Here is a 16,338-nt window from a genome sequence, read left to right as displayed (position 1 = left end):
AGTTCCCTTTTTGTAAAGTGTCCTTTCTTTTCCTTTATGCATTTTCTCTAGGAGTGGTAGTATTTTGCAGGTTGATGATTAGTAAGAGCTTCCTATGCATTAAGAGAATTAATCTTTTGACATATATGTTGCAAATGTTTCTTCTAGTTATTTATTTGGTGTATGGTTTTGTTTTTAATTTTTAGCAATGTAAAATTTTTAACAATTAAATGTTTTGTTATTTCTTCCAGTGTTCTTTTTTTTTTAGTATTACTCTGTTCATTTACTTTATTATAATTTTTAAGAATTTTTAATTCTTGATTTCACTGTTGGAATTTATTTTGGCACTTGGGGTACATGGAGATCCAAAAAGATTTAGTGAACTTGGAGAATGGCTATCCTAAAATAGTGAAATTCAATCCAACAAAGCGTATGGCTCATAGTTGTCTGGGACATGTTATTTAAATTTAACCTTGGTGAAAAGGGACCAGCATTTGTAAATGGGGCTGTCTGAAAGGCTGATGCAATTTTTGGCATTGTTAGTAAATATATAACAATTATATTAAGAAAGATGACAGTCCCATTTCTGAAGTGTTAGATTTGGTTTAGCATACTATACTTTAGGGATTTGTAGGATTTGGATTTCATTTAGAAGAGAGAAATGGGGGAGAGAGTAAGAACTCATAAGAAGGTCTGTGGGGGAGAACTGATTGAACCTCAGGTGTAATCCTGAACAAGAGATGCTGTTATAAAATGGTTGAGAATGATGGTGGAGAATAGGAAGAAAGGGAAGAAATCTAGCAGGCTTGCAGAGTCAGCTTGACAGGAGGTGAATAATTAATGGTAGAGCAATAGGACCCATGAGACAAGTTTTTATGTTTTCCTCCTTCAGACTGAACTGGATATGGTGCTGGTTGTGGACTCAACAGTTTAAGAGCTGTGGGGAATTCGGGGCTGAGTGCCATGAAGATTAAGACCTGGAAAATGGGGTACATGAGGTTATAAGCCAAAGGAATGGCTGTTATTTAGCTTGGAAAAGAGAATTATAAGAGATGGCTTAATGATGAAGTGTATGAAACATTTGTCTAGAGAAAACAGCTTCTACCTGAGCTCTCACTTCACCTCAGTTTGGATTCCTTTAGCAAAAACGTTTATTGTCTGTCTACCAGTACCATAAAACACACACAAATGCACACACGCATCCCTCATGAGAGTCTCACCAGTAGACTAAAATATGGACCATTTGCCTCAGATGAATCATCTTCTACTTGGCCAGTTTATCTTCCTTTTCTCTAACAAAATGTGATTTAAAAGTTTTCTGTAATGCTTTCCTAGACAAAGCTCAGTCAGCTAGCTAATTCATGTTTCTCCAGTGCTCCCTTTATGTAAATCTCATGTATGGATCTCTCCCTGTTTTCCTCATGGGCCTCTTAAATAGATTACTTACTTTTATATCTTATGGGTAGTATATACAATCATAAGTGTGTAGACATAGTGTAATATTATTTGTTTATTAAATTCTTCAAGAAATTGTTTGGTGACACTTCTAGTATGTGTGATTTTTTTTTATAAATTAATTTTATGGTGTGATTTTAAAGATAAGTTTATGCTTATATTGTGTCTTGTTTTGATTGTAATCTGAATGAATGTAGGGCGGTTTCTACTGTAGTTTTTAGAGCCCTCAGTAGTGGTGATTGGTTCAACTCCATAAACATTTAAATGTTTGTTTGCTGATTTATTCATTCTTTCATACATTTGTATACCGGGTATTGACTGGGTATTTATCATGTTCCTGCCACTGTTCTAGGTTAAGGAAATATAGCAATAAATAAAAGAGACAAAAACTGCCATTTTGAAGGTCTCACTCCACTAGGGAGAGACAATAATAATAGATTATGAAAGTACTGTGGAAAAAAATATAGCAGAACAGTGAGATATAGGGATTGAGGTTTGCTGGTATTGGTCACTTCCCATTGAACAGAAAGCATAATGACTAGAGATTTAAGTTGGAAAGTAAGAATTATTAAAAATGCTATTGGTTACCTTAAAAAGTTGTACATTCTCCTTTTGAAATACGCTTAGTATAACTTTAAGTGCAGCCTTACTCAGGGAATGAAGTAATTTACCTAAATTTAATTTAATTCTGTGAGTCTGAGAACCAAGCTATATCTGTAGAGATTGCTTGTCAGAGGTAAGCAGTGGTTTTCTTTCATGTGCTTGGCTCAAGGTGAATTATCATAGGAAAGCAGATGATATTGGTCCACTTTTACTTAAGGGAGGGAGAATTAGATCTAGATTAAATTTCATTTGTATTAAATGTAGTTGGCTTTAATTTGAGTAGGAATTCTGTTTATCCCCCTGCAGAAGCATATAGCTTCCCATTGTCAAATGTAAATTGTTTATCTTAGTCCATAAAAATACATTAAAAAATTTTGTGCTACTACATATTTTGCAATCAAATACACAATATTGTCTTCTAGAGTCCCTCTCTGTCAGTGATCTGTTAGCCACCACCTGCCAACTAGAAACCCAGGCATGTTCCACTATCTCAGATTCCTCACATCCTGTACTCATCAGGTTGGATTTAATACACCTTGAACAGATTTCGGTTCTACCTACCGTTACCTATCCTTTGCAGGAACCTCCCACATGGTCTTCCTGCTTCTTCTTGCCCCCTTCTAATTTATCTCCACAGTGTAGCAAGTGAGCTTCTCAAGTCACTTGTGTGGCCCTCTGATGTAGTAGTAGTTTGGATAAAGATCAAAATCCTTCACAAGACCCACGAACTGTGCACAGTCTCCAGTTGTCTACCATTCCAGTCTTGTTAAACGGAATGCTTTCCCTTGTGCTGTCTCTATTTTTTTTTTGTCTCCGTGGATGTGGCTCATCCTGTTATGCTTCATGGCACAGTGAAGGGCTTCCTCTTCTGCACTATGCTTCCTTTTGTGTTCCCTGGAGCTTATTGCTTCAGAAAGCTTCCCTGATTGTCTACTTTTTACCTCCCATAGGATCCCCATTCTTGGAACTTTGCTCAGGTGTAATTTTACATATATTAATGGGATCTGTTAGTCAAGTAATTTGAGTAGTCAGTTCAGGCATGTAAACTACTTGACTAGCAGTTGAATTAGGTGGCAAACAAACTGATTTCTATATTAGCTATACATGAAAAGACAGAGATTTATGAATATTTTTGGGATTTAATTGTATGGAGCTATATAATGTGATGGCAAGAAGAATCCCCAGTGGACATTAAAAATATACATTTGATTTTGGTTACTTAGTTACCCTGGCTGTGTACTGAAGGGTATCGGTGGGGATTTTGGAAAACTTTGAAGAAAATTATGTAATAGAATAAACTTTGAATCAGAATCTTACATTTCAAAAAGAAGAGTGATATCTAAAATGATTTCTCTGGTTTTTATTCTCATTTTTAGAGTTTAGAGTACATAAAGGAAATCTGTTATTTTATCCTCCTCACTACTTAAGCACTGCATATTGAGATTGGCAGGATAATTTGTGGTCTGATTAGAATTGGGCTCAGAAGAGATTGTGGCCCTTGTGCATTTGATGATTTTATTTCCTTAATTTCCATTTCAGTGCTATACATCTTTCCTGGAGCATTATAACTATGAATCATGGAAGAAAATTAAGTTGATTCTGTATTCTTCAACCCTACAATTTGGCAGTGAGAATATTTTTTTCCTAAAAAGTGACTCATTTACAAAGAGACTTTCTGTGAACATGGAAAAGACTTTACTGTCAGAAATCTTGCACATGGGGGTAGGGTGGGTATTTGGACCTGTTAATAATTGCAAAATGGCAAAATTAATGTCAGTATTGGTCAAAGATCATATGAAAATGACACTCCTACCAGCTTGTGTATTCAGAAGAATAAAGCTTGTGTATTCAGAAAAATAAAAACTCAGCTATATGGAAAGCTTATTTTAACAGTTTCAGTGCATTTTTTTTTGTTTAAGTGTATCCTGCTATGAGTCAACTAGTGTTTAGTTTTTGTACCTCTTGGAAGTTGTTCTGTGTTGTAATATTCCTCCCTATTAACCTTTATTTTCCTGATTTTTTAGTTCAAAATTTTTCTGAATTTCATCCAATTTCTCCTGGTGATTTGCCCTGGGATCCCCCAGCTTGGATGTGGTTTTGGTATTTATTTATTTTGTTACTAATTACTAGCTTCTAAAATCATCTTTGAATTTCATGATAAAACTAAGTTTTCAAGAATGCATCTCATTGTAAGTTAAAAAAACACATCAAACTTGTTCTCATATTATGGTAAACGTTTATTATTTCTGTATAGTAGTTCTCCAAAGACAAAACAAACATGGCCATTGTAAAATACACTGAGACCTTGTTCATATGTTTACCATTAGATCTATATGAATGTTGAAAAAGGGTTAAATCGAAATGATGATGACTGGATCTGCCATTCTTCATGTGCTAATGGTGCCCATTAAGGCTACAGAATAACATTTTGCAGAAGTGTTTCCATGGTTCTGTACAGAAGTCACTGAATCTGAAAAGGAAAAAAAAAAGGAACTCACATTGAGTTCCTACCATCTGCCAGGCATTTTGACCTAGGACTCCATTTATTTCTTTTCAGAAGTGAAGTGGGCACTGTTATCCTGGTTTATGGTAAGAAACTGAGGCTTAGCTAAGCAAAATTACTTAGCTAAAATTCTGTAGAAAGTAAAGGGAGGAGCAAAATTCAGCCCAAGGTCTTCCAATTTCAAAATTCATTGTCTTTCCACTTTATTGAATTGCCTCCCAGGATTTGGTGATTTGATCACTCTGCCTGAGGTCACATTATGAGTCAGAGGTGAGCTGGGAACACAGTCTGGGGCATCTCCACATTGCTTTAATCCATTAAAATGCAATGTGTCCTCTACAAATGGATCATATTAACTTCTTCGAAGAGGAGAACAGCTTTTGATGCTCTATAAAATATTCATTTTGTGAAAAAAGTAGTAAAGTAGATACAACATTTGGCTTAACTTTTGGAAAAATGTGAAAAAAAATTCATTATAGTAAACTTTGTAGATGTCCGTCCATTTTGATAAATAGCCAATCTCCATGGTAACTTTCTTTTGAGGAATTATATGAACATTCCTTTTCTTTGGGCACTCCGAATTCTAAACAATTTAAAAGTAGCCTGGCAAAATGTGCTTTTTTGAATCTGATTAATTATGTTAGAATCATAAGATCTGTTTTACCATAAAGCATTTTCTGATAAAGGGTATTTCCACTGGCTTTATCAACTTACTAGATCTATCTATCTATCTATCTATCTATCTATCTATCTATCTATCTATCTATCTTTGGGCAAGTTACTTAATGTTATGTGTCTTGGTTTCCTCATCTGCAGATAGGGATAATGTAGAACCTATGTTAAAGGGTGGTTGTGAGGGTAAAGTGAATTAATATATATGAAGCACTCAGTCTGGAACGTGAAAAATACTGTATAAATCATTGCTGTTACTATTTCTCCCAATTACAATAGCCTTTTTGTATATCCTTTCAGACCTTCCAGAGAGTGCATACAGGGTTTTGAAGGACCTGGAGGCATACTAAGTTGTGGCAGTTATAAGTAACTTAACTCCATTTGGGCATGTGCCGGTGGTAACAGATTTGAAATTTAATTCCAGACCTATCTGACTGCAAAGTGGTTGAAGGAAAGAGATTCAGGGCTAATTAGAGTAGTAGAGATACGAGACTTAGCAGACTGTGTAGATTGACTTTCCTCTTTCTTCTCACTGATCTTAAGAACAGGAGCCACATGGCATTACTAAAAGCTTCAGTTCGCTACTGGTAGCAGCACAAGCATAACAATGTTCCTTAGGGAAAGGGATTTTTCACACTTTGTGTGGTGTGATGACTTGAAGGTTAATTTCTCCAAAGTTTAGTTAACAAAAAATTGCCGAATGCTCTGTTAAATGCTGGAATACAGAAATGGATTGGACTGGGTTTCTCATATCAAGGAGGCACATCATCCCAGGACATAGAAACTGGCTGCCCAAAAACAGGTTGTTGTGTATGGATTGTGGAGCAATTCATTATGATACTCATTCACTGTGAAGCAAAATGTTTCGGATTGGGCAACAGGAACTCAGTAGCAGAACTTGTGTGGGATATCCTGGAGGAGTGATACACTCTTAAGAGCTGAATGGGTTATGAAGGAAATGATCGTGGTTGGTGATAGAAATTACGTAGTCTATCATTTGGAGACTAACAGAGCATTTTATAGAATAAGAAATACAAGTGCATATAAAAGGGGAAAAACAATAATCTAGGAGTGATGTTGCTGAGACAACCATTATTATTGTTGGTATTATTAGAGCTAGCAAAGAATAGTAAAAGGAATATTTGAAAATGGGAGTGGGAAAGCAGGGAGTTATGCTCTCTCTAAAATTACAGTTAAAATGTGCTGACAAGTAAGTGGTGAATACAAAAACCAGCCATAAATAGCCACATGGAAATGAAGCTTTTGGATTTAACAATGAAGATGTAATTGGAAACACTAATGAGATCTGTTTTAATACTGTTGAAAACAGAAAGCTGTATCCAAACAGTAAGATCGCGAGAGAGATGGAATCTAAATAAGAGGGAGAAATGCATTTTCAGGTGCCAGGTATCCGAGTCAACTTGACATTGATCTAGAGAAGCCTAGACAAAAGTCCAGGGCCTGCAAGCTTGTTTTGGATTTTAACTGCCGTATGCTCTGTGAAGAATAGTTTGCCTTGTCTGTAGAAGTTGGGCTGTTTTACCAAAGGTCCAGTATCTGGAAGGATGTGTAAGAAGCCATGGACATGAAAGAGACGCTCTCCTCTGCAGACAGCTCAGCCTTGGGAGGTGGGGGAATCATGTCACAGCCATGGTCATGGAGTTAACATCAGCAGCTTTCTAAAATGGGCAAAACAAAGGCTGTTACAGACTTACTCTGAAGAAGAGCATTTATCAAGTTTTAATTTATTCCAGAGATTAACTCAAATGGCCATTAATCAGGTTGTTTAAAAATGTATTACATTTGTGTAATCTCCAAGTTTTAGGTGTTTTTCTCTTGAATGTATTGGATATATTTCTTTGTGCAAAACATTTTTTTAGGAGCTGTGAACATTGGCTCTGTATTTGCATCCCAAAGCCTCCCTTTTAATTGAAATATCTGGATATTCTTATGAATCTAGAGATATTTAAGACCTTTTCCCTAAAGACTGAAGGATATTAATTCCGTATTCAGCATTTGAAGCTTTGTTATTTTTGTTTCTTAAACAGTAACCAAGTGAAGTCTTAAGTGTGAGACACTCAAAAAGTGAATCCTGAAACGGAGGACTGTTCTTTTTGAGTATGATTAAATGCTAATTATTTTGTGTTTATTTTTCTTTAGGGATATCAGGGAATTGCAGGATCACCAGGTGTCCCAGGATCCCCGGGAATACAAGTATGTGATTTATAAATACACATTGTAGAATTACCATTTCTAGTGAATCAAAAAACATAATTAACAGAATTTTATTCTGTGCTTCATTTAGGGAGTTCAAGGACTACCAGGTTACAAAGGAGAACCAGGGAGAGATGGTGAAAAGGTAAATGCACATAAACAAAAATGTGTCCAGTTACTTTAGTCATTCAAAGACCAAGGATGTTACCTATGATGCCTCTTATTCAATAGTGTTCACCTTGGTGAATTCCAAGATTTGTGGGCTCAGAAATTTGTCAGTGGTCATTGGCTAATAAAGTTCATGGAAGGTGCTTTTATCACTAGATAAAATTGGTTGTCCCTGGATGATCACTGTCAGATGGAACAGGTATTGGCATTGCTCTGATGCTGTATTCTCTCCCTGTGGTTATGCAATGGGGGGGGGTATCTTCTTAGAGGGGAGAGAGTTATGTGGATGGAATGGGTGTTAGCCACAGGTGGCCCCATACTCACGTGTCCCTCTCCATAATGGATACCCATCTGGCAGGTGGTCTGTTGGCTTAGTCTTAATGGACTTCTGCCTTAGGGCTTCAGTGAGTACATTTGTACTGCTGACTCTTTTTTTTTTTTTTTTTTTTTACAACTCTGAGATTTGGTAAGCTTCCTATTGAAGTACCTGTTCTTTAAGTATGTTCTCTATGTTAGTACCTCCCCATGGATCTGACTCCGTCAAGGCTTACTGGCTCTGGTAGCTGGTCCATGTCCAAGAAGCCCATTTGTGTTTGCTCAGGTCCCATGTTGATTTGTTAACTAAAAGCACGGTTGTATTTTAAGGTCGGTGAAGGCATTCTGGTATTTGCTTCTGATAAAAGCCTCTACTAGTTTTCTAACTACAATCCTTGCAAAATATTACCTTTTTAAAATGTGTGCTGCATTCACATCAGAGAAATTCTGATCCTAACCTGTATCCATTTTATGTTTTCATAGTTGCTCATGTTGGTTGCAGAAAATTGTAGCTGGTAAAGTACCATCTCTGGATGGATCTCTGGCAGATCTAATGATGCTTCTGCCACTCAAACTATTTGATCTTGGGCATTTAACTTAATGTCTTTGAGTCTTATTTTTTTTTCGTTGACGCAATGGTGATTCCTTCATAAGTTTACTGTGAGGATTAAATGAAATAATATACGAAAAATATTTAGTATGGTTCCTGGTACAGAATCTCTCTTAAATAAGTAGTGATTGTTTTGTTCAAGTATCATGGCTGCAGTTGGGATGTAGCATGGGATGGGCTAGCATATATCATGGGCATGACATGGGTCAAAGCAGTCCCCAGAGCAAATTGGAAATTTAGTGATCAGAAAAGAGGCAGAAAATATGACTGAATCAGGGCAGCTTTATAACCTGGGGGAGAGTTAAAGGATGTAGAGCAATAGCACCAGTCGATATAATTCTTGAAGCATAGCATAAGCTCCTCTTGTCTACTGTGTAATGGGTCTTTTTAGCCATGGAGAAATCTCTGACTATTTTAAATGATGGAGATATATCTTAAGAGGTAATGGGGAGCATGCTATACTTGTAGGAAATGGCAGCGGTCTTATATTTTCGGGCTGTGGGGACATTGAGAGAGATTGCCTGCCCTCTGCCAGGTGAACTGGGGATTTCACTGGGAGCATGAGGATATCTGTTCAGATATTTGTTCTGAGGAGACCATGTGCCAGATGCCTCACCTACATACTAGTCTACAGAATCAATGCTGTTTCTTTAACTTTCTCACAATCAGCCTGATTTTGGGATGGCAGGGATTTAATAAAAGTATGCATATATGAATGAATGTATCTATGAATGGATAAATGAATAAATTTATTTTCCCCTTTTACGTGGGTTTTAGAGACCAGATGTAAAAAGAGATGGAGGGTTTTTATTCATCTTAAAAAGAATTGGAGTAAAGTGCCTATTTGAAAATAAAGGAATATCAATAACTCGATGACTCACATCCTTAACTGCCCTGTTGTTTGGGGACATTTTACTCTCTTCAAAATAGAAATGCATTTACAGGGGGGGGAGGGGCAAGATGGCGGAAGAGCAGGGTCCCCAAATCACCTGTCCCCACCAAATTACCTAGATAACCTTCAAACCATCCTGAAAATTTACGAATTCGGCCTGAGATGTAAAGAGAGACCAGCTGGAATGCTACAGTGAGAAGAGTCCGCGCTTCTATCAAGGTAGGAAGACGGGGAAAAAGAAATAAAGGAACAAAAGGCCTCCGAGGGGGAGGGGCCCCGCGAGGAGCCGGGCTGAGGCCGGGGCGAGTGTCCCCAGGACAGGAGAGCCCCGTCCCGGAGGAGCAGGAGCTGCACCAACCTTCCCGGGCGGGCGGAAAGGGGCTCGCAGGGAGTTGGAGCAGGACCCAGGAGAGCGGGGATGCCCTCGGGCTCCCGGGGACACTAACAGACACCTGCGAGCGCAGGAGAGTGCTCCGAGCTCCCTAAGGGCTGCAGCACGCACCGGAGCAGCTCGGAGGGGCTCGGGAGCGGCTCCAGGGAGGGAGCTGCGGGGCGGGAGCGCAAATCCAACAACACAGGCCCCGGAGCACAGGGCGCCGGGACACAGCCCAGGATCCGGCCTCCCCCGGGACAGGCAGAGGCCGGGAGGGCCCAGGACAGCAAGGACGCTCCTGCCCCGAGCTGAGCAGATCAGCGGCCCCGCCCCGGAGCCTCCAGGCCCTGCGGACGGAGAGCCGAGAGCCCCGAGCCCCGTAGTTCCTGCGGAGGCTGAATCCAGGCTTCCAGAGTTGCCATAGCAACTGCAACTGTTCCTCCTGAGACCTCACGGGGTAAACAACCCCCGCTGAGCCCTGCAGCAGGCAGGGGCAGAGCAGCTCCCCCAAGTGCTAACACCTGAGAATCAGCGCAACAGGCCCCTCCCCCAGAAGACCAGCTAGAGGGACCAGTGATACTCCCCCGTGTTCCAATACAACTTGTTTTTGGCCACTCTGCACTGAGCAAAATGACTAGAAGGAAAACCTCACTTCAAAAGAAAGAATCAGAAACAGCCCTCTCTCCCACAGAGTTACAAAATCTGGATTACACTTCAATGTCAGAAAGCCAATTCAGAAGCACTATTCTACAGCTACTGGTGGCTCTAGAAAAAAGCATTAAGGCCTCACGAGACTTCATGACTGCAGAATTTAGATCCAATCAGGCAGAAATTAAAAATCAATTGAATGAGATGCAATCCAAACTAGAAGTCCTAACGACGAGGGTTAACGAGGTGGAAGAACGAGTGAGTGACATAGAAGACAAGTTAATGGCAAAGAGGGAAACTGAGGAAAAAAGAGATAAACAATTAAAGAACCATGAAGACAGATTAAGGCAAATAAATGACACTCTAAGGAAGAAAAACCTACGTTTAATTGGGGTTCCCGAGGGCGCCGAAAGGGACAGAGGGCCAGAATATGTATTTGAACAAATCCTAGCTGAAAACTTTCCCAATCTGGGAAGGGAAACAGGCATTCGGATCCAGGAAATAGAGAGATCCCCCCCGAAAATCAATAAAAACCGTTCAACACCTCGACATCTAATAGTGAAGCTTGCAAATTCCAAAGATAAAGAGAAGATCCTTAAAGCAGCAAGAGACAAGAAGTCCCTGACTTTCATGGGGAGGAATATTAGGGTAACAGCAGACCTCTCCACAGAGACCTGGCAGGCCAGAAAGGGCTGGCAGGATATATTCAGGGTCCTAAATGAGAAGAACATGCAACCAAGAATACTTTATCCAGCAAGGCTCTCATTCAAAATGGAAGGAGAGATAAAGAGCTTCCAAGACAGGCAGGAACTGAAAGAATATGTGACCTCCAAACCAGCTCTGCAAGAAATTTTAAGGGGGACTCTTAAAACTCCCCTTTAAGAAGAAGTTCAAGTAACTCTGAACGTGAATGGGCTTAATGACCCCATCAAAAGGCGCAGAGTTTCAGACTGGATAAAAAAACAGGACCCATCTATTTGCTGTCTACAAGAGACTCATTTTAGACAGAAGGACACCTACAACCTGAAAATAAAAGGTTGGAGAACCATTTACCATTCAAATGGTTCTCAAAATATACCCTAAAAACTACAGAACACTTCTGAAAGAAATTGAGGAAGACACAAAGAGTTGGAAAAATATTCCATGCTCATGGATTGGCAGAATTAATATTGTGAAAATGTCAATGTTACCCAGGGCAATTTACACGTATAATGCAATCCCTATCAAAATACCATGGACTTTCTTCAGAGACTTAGAACAAATTATTTTAAGATTTGTGTGGAATCAGAAAAGACCCCAAACAGCCAGGGGAATTTTAAAAAAAGAAAACCATATCTGGGGGCATCACAATGCCAGATTTCAGGTTGTACTACAAAGCTGTGTTCATCAAGACAGTGTGGTACTGGCACAAAAACAGACACATAGATCAATGGAACAGAACAGAGAACCCAGAAGTGGACCCTGAACTTTATGCTCAACTAATATACGATAAAGGAGGAAAGACGATCCACTAGAAGAAAGACAGTCTCTTCAATAAATGGTGCTGGGAAAATTGGACATCCACATGCAGAAGAATGAAACTGCATTTACAAAGTCATACATTTTGCTCAATTAAATAAGTTATATGTTTATGTGAAGGTCTCTGTTTTCAGTCCAGAAATAATTTCACTCAGAGTTGCTTGTTTTCTGAAATCTGTTGTCTGGCATAAAGTCTGATTTGACAGTGACTGTGAGCCTGAAATCACCATGTGCTGTGCCATCTAAATATCCTATGTGTCTTTAGAGCGTTCCTTATCTAGATTTGCAATAATTGAATAAGAGACTTCTCCTCAATTCTTCCTCTAGAATATATTTCCTTAATTTTCAGAAATGGGAAGGTTGAAAAATAGACCCCAGAGATGACTTTGACTTGTGGCTGTGCAGGACATTTTTTCCAGGCATCACACAGTGGCCTCTCAGAGATTGTTCCACACAACACTGTTCTCCCATTAGGATATTTTCCCAGAATCATTTCCATTTTGTGGATTTCTTTTGAAAACTCCCATTGTAGGAGTTTCCACTTAAGATAATTAAAACTACATGCACTTTCTTGCTGACTTCAACATTTGTTCCTACATATCAGGCAATAAAATTTGTATAGATTTTGCAGGGTTCTTTCCCACACTCCCTGAATTTACAGAATTAAAAGGAGCACTTATTCACCAAATGGTCTTCAACTGGTAATTCATTTTATAATATGCTTTAAAGCTATTGGGGTTTTAAGAAAAAGTACTTCAAACATTTCTTCAACTTTAAGGAAACTCGTATTTAAATCATTGAGAGAAATATATTTTGTTAAAACTTAGGGTAGTTTCTGTTGATTAACTGGTATGTATTTATGAGTTTTTGAGTTGATTATGAAACTTTCTTTTTAAATATTTATTTATTCATGAGAGACACAGAGAGAGGGAGAGAGGCAGAGACACAGGCAGAGGGAGAAGCAGGCTCCATGCAGGGAGCCCGACGTGGGACTTGATCCCAGGTTTCCAGGATCAGGCCCTGGACTGAAGGTGGCTGCCCATGAAACTTTTTTTTATAGCAAATTCAATTTCGAACACATGGAGGCAGTAATTTATTTTTTTAACCTATCCAGACTTCGTACAAATTCATCACTTGTTTTTTCTGGGGTTAAGAAGTAAAATATATTAAATATTATCTAAGGTCTCATTATGGAGCAAATTATACATTTTGTTTAATTTCCTCATTAGATTATTTAACATTTAAATTGTCCCTTTAAGACCTCAGTTTCCCATTGTCCTTAGTATCCATACAAGAGTTAGGTGTGATGAATGAGGCTTCCTTGCTTAAATAAATCCCTTGCTTTCATAATTTTACTTCCAAAGTCAAAAAATTAAGTGGTATTACAGTGATTTATGTAGTGAGTTACAATTAGAGAACTCCAGTGTATATGTTGAGAGAACAGTAATAAAGGACCAAGCTAAAAAGGTTATTAGGGAATATGCTAAAACTTAGTATGTTAGTGGTTTTATTTCTTGCAGTGTTTGAAGATAAAAAAAAGTTTAAAAAAATTAAAGCCCAGAATGACATGAGGAGAAATAGTTACAATTGACTTAATAAAGTGATTACTTTTTTCTTCATTCTCAAAAAGGGAGGGTAATCTACCTGTATAGTTTTTGATAACACCACAGCTGAAAGGCCCAAACACCAGTGTGGGTGTACTTGGGGTTTGAGGGGGACAAGGCAGGAGGCTTAATGAAGTTACATGTTATTGGCTGGGCTCTGAATTCACCATTTACTTATCTTCTCTATTCTCTAAATGTCAGAGTGGTCCAGGGTTTAGTTGTATGCCCTTCTTTTCCTTCCTCAATAGAGTCTCTTTATTAAAATATCATAAAATATAAACTTAAATGAAAATAAGTTTATATGTTGAATATATAAATATATATATCGTTGATAAGACTATCAATATTAATATATTGAGGAGTGCCTGGGTGACTCAGTGAAGCATCAGACTCTTGATTTCAGCTCAGGTCGTGATCTCAGAGTCTTGAGATAGAACCCTGCTTCTAGCTCCTTGTCAGGCTCATGCTCAGCGTGGAGTCTGCTTGGGATCCTCTCTCTCTGCCCCTCCCTCCCCTTATGCTGGCTTGTGCACATACTTGTGCACACACATGCTCTCTCTCTCTCAAATAAATAGATAAATCTTTAAAAATATTAATATGTTGATATCATTTTTATAGTTAATAAAATAAAAATATTAAATATATACATACATATATATACATTCTATTTTCTAATGAAATGTCTTGCTTCATCTGAATCTGAAGAAACTACGGAATTGTTAAAACCAGAAATTTTCAGAACTTTCTACTTTTTATGGATGGGGTGTGGCCACATTTTCCTTCTTTCCCATATCCTTTTCCCAGAGGCTCTTTTTCCATAGCAGCACTATATGTGCCTAAATAGTCGCATATAGTCTCTGAAGTCAGGTATTGTTAAGTGTCCCTTCTGTATATTGGGTGCTGACCTATGTGTGCCCAAGTGTTTATTACTTCTGTGAATACTTTTACAATGTCTTAATCATTTTCTGATCTTTCAAATTCTTTTAAGGCTTTGTGATGGATTCGGCATCTCAGTTTATTATAAAGAATCATTTATTCCATGTCCTGCCTCATTTGTTGGCTGTTATACCTTTTCCTGTCCTGTTTTCTTTTTCTCTATTGGCATCACTGAGAAACTTAAAACTTTCATTGAATTTTTATAGAGTGCTTCATATTTCACTGGTTCTAAACCCCATTTCTCATCTTCACTTTCAGTTACTCCCTCTATGATCATTAAGAATCTATGGGAGTAACCTTGTCATGGAAGCTCAGGAATCTGCATTTTCTAGGCCTGACTAGTTCAGCGATGATCTCCAAACCCAAGGAGATTGCCCATCATGGTGTTAAAGAGAGGAAACGTTTTAGTAGATTTAAAAAAGTTCCCAGTAAATCATTATTGCCTGAGCCTCAAAGACTTAACATTTGTTGCTATTTGACAGGAGAAAGAACAATCAAGATGTGTTTGGTGAATTTAAATTGTAAAATCTTGTAGTAAAAGACTTTTAGGTATGTAGTCCCATATTTATGTATGAATTATATGCCTGTGCTACTGAACAACACATTTTATGAATTTAAAACATGCATACACTGAGAAATTTTTAAAGAATGAGATTTTTAAAATAGTTTTCATATTCTCTTACTGTGCACATATATAATGTTGACCCTTTTCTTTCTTAAAAGATTTAATGAGAGAGTGTGTGTACATGTGTAAGTTGCAGGCAGAGGCAAAGGGAGGGGGAGAAAGGGAATTTCAAGCAGACTCCCTTCTTAGTGGGGAGCCCAACTTGGGGCTCAATCTCATGACTGTGAGAACATGACCTGTGCTGAAACCAAGAGTCAGTCTCTTAACAAACGGAGCCACCCAGGTGTCCCAACTTGATCTTACTTTAGAGACTATGATTCTAGACCAAATAATGGGATGGATAAGCTCATCAATCATGAAAGCTTTGGAGGCATCCTGTGGAAATGGAACCATCTCACTCTAAATCTTGGATTCTCTTTGGTTCTAATCTCTTGTAAGCTCAGATGGAACCAAGAGTGTGACTCTTCAAAATACTTGTTCTGTTGGAATATTTTGGAAGACTCAAAAGCATTTACTGTATTTTAGAAAATGAAAATATTTTGCATATTCAGCAAATTATCATTAATCACTAGTAAGTAACCAGCTGAGGATAGAGTAGTATATGCTGCAGTAGCAAATAAATCCCAAATGCCAATGGCTTAAAAAAAAAGTTTATTGCTCATCAGACTACACATTTATTAGCAGCAGTGAGGGGTCCCTCTTTCCCTCACATGGAGACTTAGGCTGATAGGAGTTTCACTATCTAGATTATAATTACTTATAGCAGCAGATGTGTGGAGAATCAGAGTGGCTCTAAAACTACTTCTACTTCTGTTAATCTTTAATTAGCCAGAGCAAATTTTGAAAACCACACCAAGCTCCAAGAGTGAGGAAAGTATGATTCTCCCTTATGCTTACAAGTGGCAAGAATCTGGATATTGATAAATGGTGGTCATATCTACTAAAGAAAAATTGGAATGAATCAGAATGGGTTTTTCCTCCAAGAGGTTGGGATCTAATAAAGCACATAACACAAAGTGTCAAGAAAGTCAGTTGTTAAGTGCCAAGAAAGAGAGTTGAATAAAATTCTCTAAGCGGTATAGGGAAGTGGAAAATTCAAAGAGACTTCATGATAGAAACTGTAAACAGGTTAATCACAGCTATATACTATATGGGCTGTCCCTATCCAATTTAAGAAATCTTTATTTTTTTTTTTTTTTTTTTTTAACAAGTTTATTTTATTT

General features: G+C 38.1%; 1 protein-coding gene across 2 annotated transcripts in view; it reads left to right on the top strand.

Annotated features, from left to right (window-relative positions):
* Window positions 1-16,338, top strand: part of COL21A1 (collagen type XXI alpha 1 chain) — a 185,265-nt gene that overhangs the window by 94,662 nt on the left and 74,265 nt on the right. For both annotated transcript variants that reach the window (XM_055330678.1, XM_055330677.1), the window contains 2 exons: window positions 7,373-7,426; window positions 7,518-7,571. In XM_055330678.1, coding sequence (XP_055186653.1) covers window positions 7,373-7,426; window positions 7,518-7,571 — 108 coding nt within the window. The remainder of the gene's footprint in view (window positions 1-7,372; window positions 7,427-7,517; window positions 7,572-16,338) is intronic.

Source organism: Nyctereutes procyonoides, unplaced genomic scaffold, assembly GCF_905146905.1.
Source record: "Nyctereutes procyonoides isolate TBG_1078 unplaced genomic scaffold, NYPRO_anot_genome, whole genome shotgun sequence".
Lineage (NCBI taxonomy): Eukaryota > Metazoa > Chordata > Mammalia > Carnivora > Canidae > Nyctereutes > Nyctereutes procyonoides.
The sequence above is the reverse complement of the archived record's forward strand: the minus strand, read 5'-3'. Positions and strand labels throughout refer to the sequence as shown.